The sequence below is a fragment of the Apus apus genome, chromosome 2, assembly GCF_020740795.1.
Source record: "Apus apus isolate bApuApu2 chromosome 2, bApuApu2.pri.cur, whole genome shotgun sequence".
Taxonomy (NCBI): domain Eukaryota; kingdom Metazoa; phylum Chordata; class Aves; order Apodiformes; family Apodidae; genus Apus; species Apus apus.
The window spans coordinates 92498333-92514407 of NC_067283.1; the positions used below are offsets into that span (position 1 = coordinate 92498333).

At 39.5% G+C, this 16075-nt stretch overlaps 1 protein-coding gene across 2 annotated transcripts in view; it reads left to right on the forward strand.

Annotated features, from left to right (window-relative positions):
• The window catches only part of GALNT12 (polypeptide N-acetylgalactosaminyltransferase 12), a 94258-nt gene that overhangs the window by 33818 nt on the left and 44365 nt on the right, over positions 1 to 16075 (forward strand). For both annotated transcript variants that reach the window (XM_051609248.1, XM_051609247.1), the window contains exons 7-9: positions 1188 to 1319; positions 8319 to 8432; positions 14469 to 14624. In XM_051609248.1, coding sequence (XP_051465208.1) covers positions 1188 to 1319; positions 8319 to 8432; positions 14469 to 14624 — 402 coding nt within the window. The remainder of the gene's footprint in view (positions 1 to 1187; positions 1320 to 8318; positions 8433 to 14468; positions 14625 to 16075) is intronic.

The window sequence follows — 16075 nt, forward strand, 5'->3', positions numbered from 1 at the left end:
CTGATTCTGCTTGTGATGTGCAAAGAGAAAATAGCAACACATACTGACAATTTTTCTTATAAAGTTCTGGGTAGCTGATGTCTATCGTGACAGAACTTTAAAGGACAGTTTTGTGTCAGTATCAAGTGCTTTGCATATTGGCTTATTGTAACACAGTGGATGTAAGCTGAGACTCATGCGGTTTGCTGCACAGATAAAACCTGCCACAAATGCACTCTGGTTTCTGTCATTACCTGTCCTCCACTTGTTGCTGCAGTTGAGTTTAGTCCCTTTTACTTCATCTAACCCAAATACTCAGTTCCACAGCATAATGGAAAAATGATTGATGCTATTGCTGTAGATTTTGGTTCCATAAAGTTTCATTTCAAGATCAATGTTCAGACCTCAGAGCTAATATGTCGTGCTGTTTGTTTATTCAAGCAGGCATCTCTGCTTTGTGTTTTCAGTGATATGTCCACAGCTCTGAGAAATGCAAATATATTTGATGAAAGAGTGTGTCAAGTGACCTGTAAAAATCTGGGGGCTGCAAACAGTATCTCATGTCTGACTGTCTGAAGTCCCTAGTCAGTGTATAAATAGATTTTTTGAAGACAGACATAAAAAGATGTGAACTCTGCTCCAATCAATAGACAGGGAAAAGTCAGCAATGAAAGTTTTTCTCTGGAGGTTTAAGATTTCATAGTTCCCAGCCCCCAAAACTATGAAGTTCAAAGGAACATTAGCAGATTTTACAAATTTCATCAGTTAAGTGTAAAACTGGCTGTACAGGTAATTTCCAATTGAATGGTGGAATAACTTGAAATTCTTAAGACTCACTAACTGCTTTTGCATATCTGATTATCCAGCTAAAGAAGTTTTATTTTCCAATACACTTTCTCAGTTCCCAGCAATCTGTATTCAAGGACTTCCTTACTTGTGGATTTGAGGAGGTTTCTCAGATGAACTGTCTCCTACATTCTTTTAGAGTTTGATGCGCACCATTCCAATTCTTTTTTGTCAAAACTTAACAAATGCAAGCATAATGAAATCAAATCCAGCACCCAAACATGGAGATTTTTCCTAACTAAAAGTCATACCCATCACTTCAGCATACGGTTCCTAATACTGTATGTAGATAATTTAAAAGAGAGCATCTGTTCTGGTTGGAGATTTTTAATTTTTTTTTCTTTTTTTTCCTCTTCTTTCAGGAACCATACGGAGATGTGACAGAAAGGAGACTCCTTCGAGACAAGCTGAAATGTAAAGACTTCAAATGGTTCTTGGAGAATGTGTACCCAGAGCTTCATGTACCTGAGGACAGACCAGGTTTCTTCGGTATGGTACGTGGCTGCTGAGAAGGGGCCTCCTTGCAGTTCTCTGAGCTCCCCTACTAATTCAGTATGAAGGTATTTTTATTCCAGAATCAGCTTGGGATTTTGGTAGAATTCAGTTTAAATTGCTAGAGTTTAAAATGTGATTTCTATCAGAATCTTTATTTGAGAAGACACCATTTATGAAGGAGTTCTGTGAAAAGGTGTAGGAGAACAGGTAATGTTGCCATGAATTACAACTTTCACATGACATCTTGGCAGTGTTAAAGACAGCAAAGAAGGACTTGAAACGTTGCATAGCAAAAAAAAAAAAAAAGAGCACCAAAGTGTTTTAGTTTGTAGTTGTTGACTTGAAAATGGAAAGATTGTTCTTTGAAACGTATATTTGCACATTTTATCTGATTAAAACAATGATGCTCTGATGATGGGAAAGACAGCTGGTGCGATGTCTTCTCAGATCATACAGGATTCTGTATGTCAAACAACCATGTAAATTTTTAATCTGGAAGTCACTTCAGATCAGCATGGGTTCACAAGCAATTTTCCTTGGTTCAACATCAGAATCCTCTTCTTTTTAAGAGCTGACAACTTTCTATGCTATCTGCAGCTTACAAATAAGTATAAACAAGGGCTCCACGTATATCACATTACTGTAATCTCATTTGGAAAGGATGAAGGTAGAGATGATGCAGCAAATACCTGCTTTCTCTGAAAAATCAGCAGGTATCTGCTGAATGTCTTATTAGTAAGACAAGACTGCACCTTTCTGCCAGGCAATGATGTATAAAATACCTTCCTGACTAACAGTGCCACGTTGTCTTAGAAGTACTTTTGCTAATAACTCAATCACCCTGCAGATCTAGCTAAGCTGCGTTCCCACACTGCTGCATTGCATCCACCCCTTATCACAACAGCCTTGTCTTGCTGCCATCTGCACTTCAGTTACTCAGTTTCTGCTGGATCTCCTTCAAGTAGAGCAAAAAAACCTGGTCACTGTGGGCGTGCAAAACATGCAGGAACCAAGTCTCCCCTCAGTAGCTTCATTGCCTGTTGGACAGAAAAGATCCGCATGTGGAAATGCTGCAGTTTCCCACAAGGAGCTCTATTTCACACAGGGAGCTGTAGGAGCTCCCATAGGGGGTGCATCCCCTGGCAGCAAAGCCCTTAGGAGCCTTGGAGAGAGTAGCCCCCCTCCTCCATTTTTCCTGGAGCTTGCACTTGATTCGGGATCTCTGAGTGAACACTAGGATGAAAGGTAATATCCACCATTACCCAGTACCTTGAACAGACCTCAGTACAACAGTGGTTAATTTTTAGTTATTTAGTGGTGGATCACTAACTGACAAGGTCAGAGACAGTTAAAGCAGTAAGATGTTATGAGACAAACCTTCCAGAATCATTTCAGTAACATTATCCTCCCCACTACCTCCACCCTTCACCCTCCAAAAGAAGCCGAGACTGATGGCAGTGATAGCACTTCAGCCTTCTTGGGAGGTGAAGGGATTTGTGCAATTTCTTTAATTATTTAACTGCACATCTCATCCTCAGGAAAGTTGTTGACAATACGTAGAGATAATTCTTGTTCAGAGCTGCTTGAGTTATCTACGGCATAATTTAGGTGTGCTTTATATATCTCTTTAGAACCAATTCTTAACCACTGTCATCTAGTTGTGAGCATAATAAGAATAAACCATTTTTTTGGCAGGAAGAATATAAGATGTGCTTAGAGTACAGCTGTACTCTTAAGAAGGTGGCAGTGCAAAAATGATACCTCCTGATTCAACTGATTTGGGGGTATTGAGTCCCATCTGCTAACTTCAATGACTCGTTGGTTGTGTTCTTTACTCCTGCCTTAACCATGAAGTGCTTTTCTGGTTCACAAAAACACTGTGTTTTAAAGTGTCAGCTTTGTTAACAGCTTGGCTTAGCTTTAATTTAATTCTTCAAGGAGATTGCAAAGAGATACGGGGATTTATCCCTCCCTTGAAAATCTTATACTGAAGTTGAAAAATCTAACATCACTGATAGGTCCACCATATGTCATTGGAAAAAATGCAAGAATTATTGGGCAGCACTTAATGCCATGCACTGGCTGCTAAATTTTTTCTCCTGATACATAGATAAATTTTTACTGTCTGTACTGAGCTTGGCTGTCTGAAAGGTTAGCTGCCTAAAACTTTATTTAAAGATTCAGAATTCTGAATATTTTTGCCTGAGCTGTTTGCATTCATACAAACTGCCTGAGGCCTAGAAATGAGGGAAATGCATCTCCTTACTAGTAAAATCAGTACACTTTATACCAAAATTGTATAGCATCAATAAATCTGGAATGCCACAACTAATTTCTCTCAGTACTTTGAACAATATCATACCTTGAGAAAGAATATTATCAAGATTGCAAATGTTCTCATTCCTAAAATGTTTTTTAACATAAGTCAAATTGTTTTAGTAAAGTTCCAGTACTGGAACAGTGGAGTGGAGTTCAAAACATAAAATTTCAAACATTAAGACTACAAAGGCCATCAGGATGTGAAATTTTGGAAAATATTTCAATTGCTGTATGAGATAGCAGCATTTGATAGAAAGATAACTGCATGGTCAACTTAAAAAATAAATTGCCAGAACTGCAAAGGCTGTTCTCTTTTTTGCATAGCTTATTTGTAGGGGCAAATCCTAAGTCTCTGTTCATGAGACCACATGATGTTCTGATACGAGTTTTACTTTGTTCTTCTCAGTCTCTAGCTGATCTTTCTTCCAGCTGAAGGTGAAGCAACTAAGCTGATAGATGCCTCTTGTGCCTATTTAGCCAGTGGCTCTTTTTACTACCTTAAAGCTGTCGGCGGCTGACTGAATCAGCTGAGTGATGAAAAACTTGCATTGTTCTGTTGGCAGATTCCTTCCACATTTTTCGCCAAGCCCATCTCATCTTCAGTGAATTTCTACATGCTTAGTCAGAATTTTATTTTAATTTAGACTAGATAAAACCTTACAAATAATCAGGAAGAAATATTTTAAGCCTTTAAATCAATGAAGAATTTTGTTTTACTGTGACATGAGAGAGACCATTTTGTAAACTATGTAAATAACCAAAGATATATATGGACAGACTTACAGAATAAGAAATCTTAACCATATGGCTTAAGTTATGTAATCAGAAAGATTATTGCATGTCTGGTGTTACAAGGTCTCAGAGGTATCAGCCTTCAAAACAGCCTCCTCTAGGGTCTGCTTCAAAAACTGTGTTATAATACAATTTGTAATGCTGTCACTTGAGATTGAATCGGTACCCAAGATTATGTCTGACTAGACCTGGAGATCTGATGCCTGTCACAGGAAAGCTTGAGACAGACGTTTTTAAAGAAAGTGGGAGAAAATCAAGTGTTTGATATTAATCTTAAGTGAACATGCTGTCACTTGAGACTTGCTTGTATGTTCTTGAGCCTTCTAGAGAGATCTGGACTTTCTGGAGTGAGCAACTGAATTCCAACAGCAGTGTCTCATAATTGGCTACTTCCAAGGATCCTCGTCATCAACTTGCATACCCATTTCAGCATTGCTTTTAAGAAGTTAACAGAAATCTGAAGATAATCATAATCTTTTTTCCAAAAAGGGTGATATGAAAAGGGCATACACTCAATAAAATCATTCCCTGTGTCTGCTTGGATTACCATTGAGGTAAAAGGTTACACCTGAAGCTGTTGGCTTGTTAGGAATTCACATCTTGCTATGTCCCCCAGTATCATCTGTCCATACCACTAATGCATCAGCCCCCAGTACCACTGTGGTGGAATAAAGAGGATTCTGATCTACTTTGTGGATGAAGAGAAAGGTTGGCTGTGCTCCACTGGCTGTATTTACCACTAATGTAATGAAGTTTTAATGTAAAAAATCTGTTGTTGATGCTTTGCTTGTTGTTATATGAAATAGATTTTATCTATAAAAACCCCAAACCCTAAGAATTATTTGCAGAATACCGTCTGTATTGTATTGTTATATGCAAGTGTCCAGAGGTTAGGAAACAACAGATTTACATTTCTTCAAGCAGTAAGGGATAAAGGTCTGAGGTGAATATCTCAGTAGTTGCTGATTATTACCTGTCCCAAACAGAGTAAACAGCATGCTAAATGGCACTGTCAAATACACCTGCAATGTTTCAATAGGAGGTAAAGATTGTAGAAAGATGCAGCCAGTAATCCTGCATAGGCAAAACTTACTACAGCTGAACTGTGTGTTTTAATGGTAATGTGATCAACATTTTTTCTTACTTCTGTTTCTCTAATGCAGCATTCTGCAAAAGAATTAAGGTAAGTCATGGAGAAAATTTTGTTCTTGCATGACTTGTTTGTGGTGTATATGGGAACAAAGATAGCTTCAGAAATGAATGGATGATTACTGTTTTGATAGAGCTTGTTGCATGTAAAAGGAATTTAAACTGTGTATTCTCATTTAACAAGGGAAAAATATTACTTTCACAAATTCTCTCATACACTATTCTGCCTTGGAACGGGGGGCGGATTTTATTTTTTTTTTTTTTTAATGATGCGGCAATCAGATTTGAGAATCTGATTATTTTCAAATCTTTGTCATTTCAGATCAGGTAATTTAAAAGCTCAGTAGGCACTATTCCCACAAATTAGGCCTTTTATATCTGTTAGGCTTCCAAATGAATTAGGGGTATAAAATAATGTCTATCAATATCTGGTAAAACATACTAAAAGAATCAGGTTGAAATATGGACCGTGTATGTTTAGGAATATGTCTGCATGTATCACAACCATTTATGCATGAAAGAGAAAAATGAGAAAACATACGTGGTAGCATCCTGGGAGTATGGGCTCAGTTTTAAGCTATCTGAAATTAAGCTTAAGTTAGTAATCTTTTACACAACTTTTGTTTTGTTTTCTATATTTGGGCATCGTGTAATGTGTGTGGGAAAGTTAGAGTAGTTCTGGTGCTGCATGGCATTTTAAAATAGGTTATTTGAAATTCCAGAACACAAAAGAGAGCCTGTGCTTGAGCATGTGCTGGGGCCTGAGAGTGAAAAGCTCATGCTCAGAGCAGTAGTGAAGGTGTTGGGTTTCCTGGAAGGGCACCACAGATAAGGGCTTTGCTGCTTTTATCTTCCCTTGGAGCCAGTAGACAGTCAGGCAAAGTCATGCATTGTTAAACATACTAATGAGAGACCTTCTGGTCCTGAGGACAACCACTGACCACAACCAAAACCAGTTTGTGTTTTTAGAGATACAATTACCATTTGTAAGTGGTTATGACTTTAAGTTGACATTTCTTGATGTAGAATGTAGAAACATGAGAAGCTTATTGTTTGGTTTATGTTGTTCTGTTAAAAATAATCTCCAAAAGACACTCTTCTTTCCTGTTTTCGTAATTGTAATTCTTGCCTAGTGTTAGGAAGATAAACAAAATGTCCTCTTCTGACAGATGGAGGAGGGGTGTAGAGGTCTAGTGTGTTTCCATCAAAACAAGCAGTGCTTTCTGTAGAAAGGGTACCCAGAGGGTTTGTTTTGCTTCTGGTAAACTTGGGCACTAAAACTAAGAATGAATGTTATCATACACCAAATTCAGATGTTCGTTTATCCTGTACTGAAAAACTATACCAAATGCATAGTGACTATATATTCAGAGAGGAATTAAGAGGCAAAGCCTGTGAGGGTAGGGCTTCAGTCCTACATTTATACATTTGGCTCTGACAGGAGAGCCTCACTGCCCCAGCAGCCCTGCGAGGGGCCCCAAGCAATGGCAGCTTGGTGGTCCTCCCCAGCCCCCAGTGTATCGCTGTTGCCTTGGGCTGGCAGCCCAGGCATGCAGAGTGCTGAGGGCTTGGCTGTCTTTCAGTGCGAGTAGGCAAAAAGCAATGGAAAGAAGATGTCAGGTAGCAATGAAAGTAGAAGTTGGGAAAGCAAAATATATGTAGAACACAAGTATTTAATTTTCCAACTTACGTGGTTTGCTCTGTGGTGGGTTTGGGTCCTGCAGCATTTTATCTTGTTAGTTTGGCTTTAGCTTTCTGTAATCCTTTCATGTCCGTTCATTCTCCACATTAAGAATTGAGGATACAAGTATCACAACTAGGGAGAAGCACTGAAATTACACTTTGTTGAAGTAACTCTTCTGAGATTTACTCTGCTTATTCTGTCTGTGATACAAGTACGCTTGGTAACAGGGGCATTCAGCTTGAACCTATGTTTACAGAACCTGTTTTGCTCTGTGTAATTTGAAATTTGGTGAAGTGGCTAATAGTAGGAGTCAGTAATTGTTAAGGCATTGTTTAACTTACTTTCAGTTATTTTTGCTTCCTGAATACTTCAATGCAAATCCGTGTTAATTAACCTAATATTTTTAAAATCAGGTAACTTAATCTTTTAAAACTAATCTAAAAGTTATGGACCTATTGTGTCAGAAATCAGCAACACTGGTAAAGAAAGTTTAATATCATACCTAGTGTCACTTTCAAAAGATTCATCTGACCTATTTTCATGATTTTTGGTCTTAAAATCTGTCTGCTTGCTCAGCCGCAAGAGAGTACTCTTTTTGAGAACAAATCCTTCTAACATCTCCCATTTGACAAACTGAGAAAAGTATGTAGTCTTCATAAGAAAATTGAACACGCAGATCCTGAGGGGAGAAAAAAGACATAGCAGACTTCTGTTCTGCATGAGTTGCTGGCTTATTTGATTTCAACACAGCTTTTCATAGTTCCTACCTACTTCATTTGCAAATATGTGGTGTCATTCCTTGGGGAAGCCATTGTGTCTGGCTGCTTCAATGCCCGAAGTCAAGATGGTCCAAGCAGTTCCATTTCACTTTAGTCAGAGAGATGTTACCATTTGATTCATTTGATCTATTCCAGTTAATTTGCACCAGTTCTGGGATACAAACCTCACAGCCCAGCAGGATGGGTGTAAAGTGACTACAGCATATCTTCCCATTAATGTTTTAGATTAATGCTTTAAAATATTATCTTTTTTTTTCCTTTTTTTTTTTAATTAGCTGAAGAATAGAGGAATGGCAAACTTCTGTTTTGATTATAACCCTACAAATGAACATCAAGTAACTGGACAGAGGGTCATACTGTACCCATGTCATGGTATGGGACAAAATCAGGTAAGATTCGTGTTTTATTTTCACTTTGACTAACACTATCATTATAATGTAGAAAAGTGTGGTAAAGGCATTGCAGTAGGGCTGAGAGAGTATGTTGCCACAGCAAAGTGATCTTAGGTCTAATTTTTACTCTTGCACTGAATGCTTTTAATTTTGATTTGTCTTCAAGTCAGATTTTCTTCATTCTGAAGACATGCCTACTCAGAACAGGGAACTCATCCATACCTTAATTATGCCTTTCCATGGAGCGCATTAGCAGAGGTTAATAGTACAGAAATGCAGCTGTAACACTTGTAGGCCAATGTTTGCTCATCAACAGCTGGCCTTGAGCAGACCAGCACATCTCTGAGTTTCTGTCTGTCCACGTCTCCGAAGCCCTTAATAACATTGCAAACCTCACCTAGTTCTACCTGTGTCTGTTATCGTTCCTCTTCATCCTTGTCTTAACTGCGCAAAAGTTTCTGGATTGTGTCTTCCCTTGTGCTCCACTGTACAGAAGTATTCTCCTGGTCTCTGGCTCTGGAATACTGGAGAACAGGTATCCCCTCTAACATACTCATTCTTGCTCCTTGGTTTTAACTTCTGAAGCTGAAAATGCTTGCTTCTGTCTTTATGCTGATTGAAACTGTGTGCAGCAGTGGTCAGTTATGGTACCCATAGAGCTCTCTGCCTGAGGCTGTGGTAGAGGTGTTGTGGGGCACCATGTGCCAATCTACAAAGGCTGTTTTCCATGGTTTGGAGTGGTCACCTTCTGGAATTAAGGTTTGGTATTTGATGTGTAGCATGTAACATGTACTTGCCTATCTAGCTTCATTTTTGGCTTCTAACCCAGATTAGACCATATGGCATGCTTTTAGTGGGGAAGGGAGGAGAAATACGTAGACTTGTTGAGACTAAGTACATAAGCATTTACAGTTTGGATGGCTTGACTGTTTCTTTTTTTTAAGGAAATTAATCCAAACATTCAGTTAGAAAAGGAAAAACAAGTTTGGAAAAGAACCAGAGATGTGACAGATAAGCAGTGTATCCGTTATTTTTCTGAACTCTACTTTAAAAAAACACAAAAGCTCAAGGAGTGAAAAACAAGTCTGTATTGAGGAGAGAGTTTCTAATATGAATTGCATTGTAAATGAGAAAAGGAGACCAAACAGTCTGAGCACTGTGCCTCAGATTTTAAATTGAAGTAGATTTGTTTCTGATAGCAATTTTATTGCCCTATGTATTAGAACTATTATTTAGTATTTTTTTATTAGATTATGCCTGGTTTATGTCGTAACTTTCCTAATGCAGTCCTGAGTAATGTGCTGTAGGCAATCCTGCTTTAGTGGGGGAGTTGGACTAGATGATCTCTAGAGGTCCCTTCCAACTCTGACAGTTCTGTGATTCCATGATTCCATGTTTCTGTCCTGGAGGCCAAGATGGTAGGAGAGGGCAGGAGGAGAATCTTGTGTCATAAAAGCCAAAGCATCTCAGTACTGACAGATGTATGTTAAGCTTGTTAAGCCACACAACACCAACCAATTTTACTCCCTCAGTTCAGCTTCATGCCCAAGTTAAGCATACTTCTATACACCTAATAATCAGATAACGTAGTTAAGCCACTTCCTTATGAGGAAGAGTTGATTGCTTTTGCCGATTAAGAAGTATTTCATGTATGGAATTACATGGTCACATGCAAAAGGTATTTATAGATTATTTCTTTTCCTTTGATTACAGATTACAGAGAGGAGAGAGGTTGAATCGGTTTTGTATTTCTCTGAGCAAAAAAGTTAATTTAAATTTTATCCCTTCTACCAAGAAAAAATAAAGGCGTAGGATAAAAGGTGAAGGCAAGAGAAGTACAATTCAGAGATGAATTGTTGAGAGACGACATTTTTACAGTTATCCTTTGTTTAGCTAACACTAAAAGATTAACTGAATTTACTGCCAAGTTATCACATCACTGGATATTAATGCTCTCACTTTTCTGCTACTGATGCTTTGCCTCTGCTTGGCTGTGATAGCAAGCAGTAGACCAGGAGCAGCCATGCTCTGAGAGCTGTGCAATTCGTGCTCCCTCTGCTGGTATCCAGGGAGCCAGAGAAACATCCTGACTGCAAATAAACAGAAAAAAGAAAATATAAGATGACACAAGGGAATTGCAGACCCTGAGGAAGGAATGCCAAACACAGAAAATAGGCCAAAACAGTATTAGCAAAATGGGCAGGTAATAGTTGAAAGAGACAAAGAGGACAGCAGGAAGAGCTCTGGTTGGGGGAACAGAGGGAGCATAAAATAAGATATGGAAGTGAGATGGGACATGGAAATCAGGATTGCTGAACTTGTATCACCTTATTCTGGCTCACAAATAGCTATGAAACCTAGGAGGACGTTTCTCTCCATTTCCTGCCTGTGTCCCTACCCTTTTGACAGTCAAAAGATAACAGGCTGCTCCTGGTGGTGTGAATTCCTTAGCTCAGTTGGCAGTTGACAGTGTCAGGACTAGAACAGTCAAATCTCCCACATGTACATCCACTGCTGTCAGCTAATGGAACTGATAGTGACAAGGTTGGTCATCCTCTAGTTGTATCAACATTAAAGAGAGCACAGTACTTCACCACAGAGTTTCACAGATGTTTACTGACAATAGGCAGCCCTTAACTTCTGTTTTTCCCTTGGAAGGGAACCTGCTGTCCTAATCCCAGGCTTTTTCTTCTGCCTGCTCTCCTTTGGTCTGTTCTTGTCACTCCAGTCATGCTTTAATGCCCTTCCTCTGTCTTTCCCCTCATGTATTCCTTCATATTACTAACCACACTAAGTCATGTTTTCCTCCTTTTCACATGCCTTTTTTCTTTCCTGATTAGCTTCCGTTTTTGTTCTGTAAGTCTTGTCATCCCTTGACTCAGTTGCTGAGTTTGTTCTACCGTTCATCACTTTCTTCCTCAAATAGTATTCCCTGCTGCACATTCACACTGTCCCATGGTAGAAAGGAGTTCTTGCAGCTCAGTGAAGTTATTATCCAAAAACATCTTGGTAGGATTTAACATTAATGAAAATTAACTTGGTGAGCCATATGTGTCTTACACTCCAGTACACCCACCCTCTGGCATGATATGCCAGTAGCAGGTGGCTGTTTATGTAGGGGACAACTGCAAAAGCTATTTTCACTGGAAGCAATTCTCCACTTAAAGTGACCTCTGAATATCTGTGTGCACTGTGCCAAGATGAGAGAGCTCCTTACTCTTGATTATTTATAAAGTCCAGCACCTGCGTTAGTAAGTAAAACCACTCTCAGAAAACTGAGGTCACTGGTAAGTTGTTTCTATTTTTCCTCGAATCCACGGCGTGAGAGGTTTCCCTTTAGTCCTTCTGAATTGCTGTCATGTAAGCAGTAAGAAAGCTAATGGTGGTTTGTTTAAAATCAATGTCTTCATTATAGCAAGAAGATGAGGATATGACTGGTGATATGAGCTGAGTGTATATGGAAGAGAGGCAGAAAATACACAAAACACTGCTTGCACCTCAGGCTGCTGATGTTGTGGCAGTGTCTCCTCCAGTAGACTAGAATGAAAGCCTTTGAATTCAACACTAATAAAGCCCATTACCCTTCTTGGTATGGTGGGCCTTATCCCATAGATTGCTCAGAAGTGGTAGGCATTGGGTAAAAGACCTCATCAAGTTTCCTAGTCGCACTTAATGGAATCTACGGGCTCTCAAGGAAAGAAATGCTGTAAGGCTGCTAATTACTGGGCCATGGATCAGTTTGAAAATGCTTCCTTTCTGCCCACAGAATGCATTGGGCAAGGAAAGAGCACTAAAAAACACTTAAGCATTTGAGGAGGAAGGGATTTACCTCATGTGTTATTGGAGCTTGAAAAAGCCTGAAGCCTGAGGTCTTTATTCCATTTGAAACAGTATAGGGTAAAGAACTGTAATTAATTGGGCAAGGAGGTAGGAGTGCTTATTTGCTAATACTATAACCCAAATCCTTAATGTTTTCCAGAAATTAGCCATTTTACTTGCTCTTCTCCTCCAAAATATGATTCAAACCCTCAAGAGGCCATTCAGGAAAGATGTCAGTAGTAAGGAGTGCTCTGACCTAGTAGCTGCTCCATCTACTCTTGATGCATCTGCTACAATCAGCTGCTTGCAGGATTTCACTGATACTGAATACAAATTGCTAAAGAGAGTTATTATATCATATAAACACTCATGAGCAAGTCTCTAAATGTGGCCTTGTAAAAGTGGCAGCTGTAAGAAAAGTGCCCATCCAGACACAGATGAGCAGGATTGAAGTTTTTCTTTAATCACAAGGCATAGGCTTAAATGAATGCCCTTCCAGCTTGCTGTGGTGCCCAAAGAGGCAGGGTTTCCATGTGCCAGTCATATGGAACCTGGGAACTAAAGTCCGAAGGCCAAGGAAAAAGAATAATGAAATGCCTACTGTGGTAAAAACAAATATAAATAAATAATAAAGAAAATTGGGCCAATGTTATCACATTTTACTTTTGTTGATGATGAGAAATTTCTGGCATAAACCAGATTTTATAAAGGCAGCACAGCCGACATCATAGGAACAGACCTAGCAATAGGTTTCAAGGGGAAATCAGAGTCTCTTGGGTGTTACATCAGCAGGTAGACTTCAGTCTTGAAGTTGCTTTCTTGAAACACTCACTGCCCTTTGTGGCTTACCAGAAATGAATGATGGCAAACAGGTTAGTTCTGGGGGGGTGGGAGGGTCACTTGCATCACTGCCCAAAGAAAAGCCACTGAGCTCCACAAGCTGACACAGTGGACAACATTGGTCTGTGTACAGCTGTGACAGGTGCCTTGGCAGAGAAATTCCTGATTGTGATAAAGGAAGGGCAGAGGAGATCTCATGAAACAATTGCCATCACCATAGATCAGAACTCTGACACCTGGAAATCGGTGCCTGCAGACTTTGTAATTCCTCTTTACGTTAAAACTCATTTCCAGATTTTCTTTCAAGGTCAATTAGCCTTGGTTGTTGCTGAGGATGTTTTTGTGGTAAATTCAAGCATATGAAACATTTCTGAATTGGTACAGCCCCCTTCATGAAGTCTTATGGTCTCTTTCTCCAGGAGTGAAACAAAACAAAGGAGGATTCTTTCTGTCCGTCATCCTTTTATTTCTTTCCACTAATGCAGCTATACTTTTGGTAACAAGCAATTTTCTGATGTGTATAAAACTCTCTTCTGTCCTACTGAGTATAGTCTAAATCAGATCTAAATTCACATCCGTGCACTATGGTACTATAAATTATTTACAAGCATGCTAGCTACAAACAACTCTCAAACTTTGCTGCTCTTTAATGAATTTCAAAATTTGGCAAATGTCCATGATAAATACAACAATTTTAAGGAAGTTTTCAGCTGTAATTGCTACAAAAGCCAAGATGTTTTAGAGTATTTTCAGAACACCCCTGTAGAATACTGTATGACAAGCAAAGCCAGTAAATTGTATTTAATATAAAGTTCTGTTCATGTGTAAAAGCAGCTGTAGCTGATTTAATCCAAATAATATCTTAAAATCTTACACAATAAGATGCTTATCACTACGCATTCCGAGTACTTAGCAACTGGAAGTGAACCTTGACCAAACTGCATTTGAACTATGCAGTGAGCAACTCCTTAATTAAAGTAACTTCGTTTTGTGACAACTGAATTAAGAAGGCATAATGTCAGGCTATAAAAGTAGTGTCCATCCTATTTTTAAGGATGATCTAGAAAGCGAAACAGAACATTAAAGTCAAAATTTGTAAGTTCTTTAATGCTAGAGCATCTGTTTTCCAGGGCATTTATTCAGCATTTCATACATTTTAAGAGCTACCAGAGTAAAGCAGTGCTGTGGTGAGATTGATTTTCTGTAAAACAGTAAGCAAACAGTAGCAGTTAAAGCTGCTTGAATATTTTTGGCAGAATTTCTCTATACAATAGCAACTTTAATGATAGTATCTTAGTATATCCTCCTTACAAGTACTTTCTTGTATGTATACAAAATGGTTATTTTCCTTTCTTATTTCTCTTGGATTTGTAGTTTTTCGAGTACACATCCCATAATGAAATACGTTACAACACCCGACAGCCAGAAGTCTGTGCAGCAGTTGATTCAGGGACTGACTACTTGACAATGTACTTGTGTCAAGAAAATGCCCACAATGTTCCTGAAAACCAGAAGTTTGTTTTCAGAGAGGTAAGTGTGCCTGGTTGGTTTTGGGTTTGGTTTTTCGGGAGTTGGAGGAGAAATGTTGAGTTTTTGGGGGGAGAGGGTGGGTAGGAAGAGAATTATTGGGTATTTTTCTTCTTGTCTTTCTGGCTACACATCATGCAGACACAACATCAGGACAAATCTCTGGGAGAAATATGCTGTCTTGGCTTTTAATATCTGAACATGGAACAGGGTAGCAGCAGTGTGTGGGTAAAGAGTACACCAGTCTAAAGAATAGGAAAACAGGAAGGAAGGAAAGTGCCCTTCTTAACCTCAAAGGAGTTGGAAGGTTGCCAGAGCTCTCTCTTTGCCCTGTCCACATCTAGACCTTTCTACATACTGCCCAGTTCTTTCTCACGTACCACCCCTGCTGCCTTGTGAGAACTGAGGTGCCTTCATACCCTTTCCTCAGCCAGTCTTGTGGCTGGCCTGCTTTTGCTGTCCTTTCACTGACTTTTTTTATTTACTGATTTCATACCACCATGTATCCCTGATACTTCACAAACCACCATTACTTTACAATCTGCTGTGCTTTTGAGCACCTGCTGCTTCTCCTCTGTAAACCACCTTTCTTGACCTTCCCTGTGAGCACCAGAAGTCCTCCCTGAGCTTTTCTGCAGTGTAATGTGCAATTGTGTAATTTGATGCACCATGATCAGCTGCCCAGCAGAAAAGGACCTGGGGATATTCAGCCAGCTGAATATAAGCCAGCAATGTGCCCAAGTGGCCAAGAAAGCCAGTGGCATCCTGGCTTGTATCAAATAGTGTGGCCAGGAGGAGTAGGGAAGCGATCATCACCCTGTGCTCAGCACTGGTAAAGCTGCACCTCAAGTACTGTGTTCAGTTTTGTCCCCCCCCCATCCCCTCAACAAGGACATTGAGGTGCTGGAGTGAGTCTAGAGAAGGGCAACAAAGCTGGTGAAGAGTCTGGAACAGAAATCTTAGGAGGAGCAGATGAGAGAACTGGAGAAACTGGTTGTTTATTCTGGAGAAAATGAGGCTGAAGGGGAGATGTTACTGCTCTCTTACAACTACCTGTAGCAAGGTGAGGGCCAGTCTTTCCTCCCTAGTAACAAGTGATAGGACAAGAGGAAATGGCCTCAAGTTGCACCGGGGGAGGTTTAGATTGGGTATTGGGACAGCCCTTTCAGTAACGAAATTTTTCAGGCACTGGAACAGGCAGTAGAGTCACCATCCCTGGAGGTGTTTAAAATACATGTAGACACATTTTACTGGCTGTGAGGTCTAGGCAAATCATTATGTCTCTTCTTAAAGCTTAATGCCAATTTCCAGGGGGGAGAAATACTGAGAAGCATGAAGTATATTAATAAACATAGCAGGTGATCGTAGAAAACCTTGTGTTTAGTAGTTTTTAATCTCTGAAGGAGTTCCTGGGTGCCTGAGAGAAAATAAATTTGATGAAAAATGATGGCCTC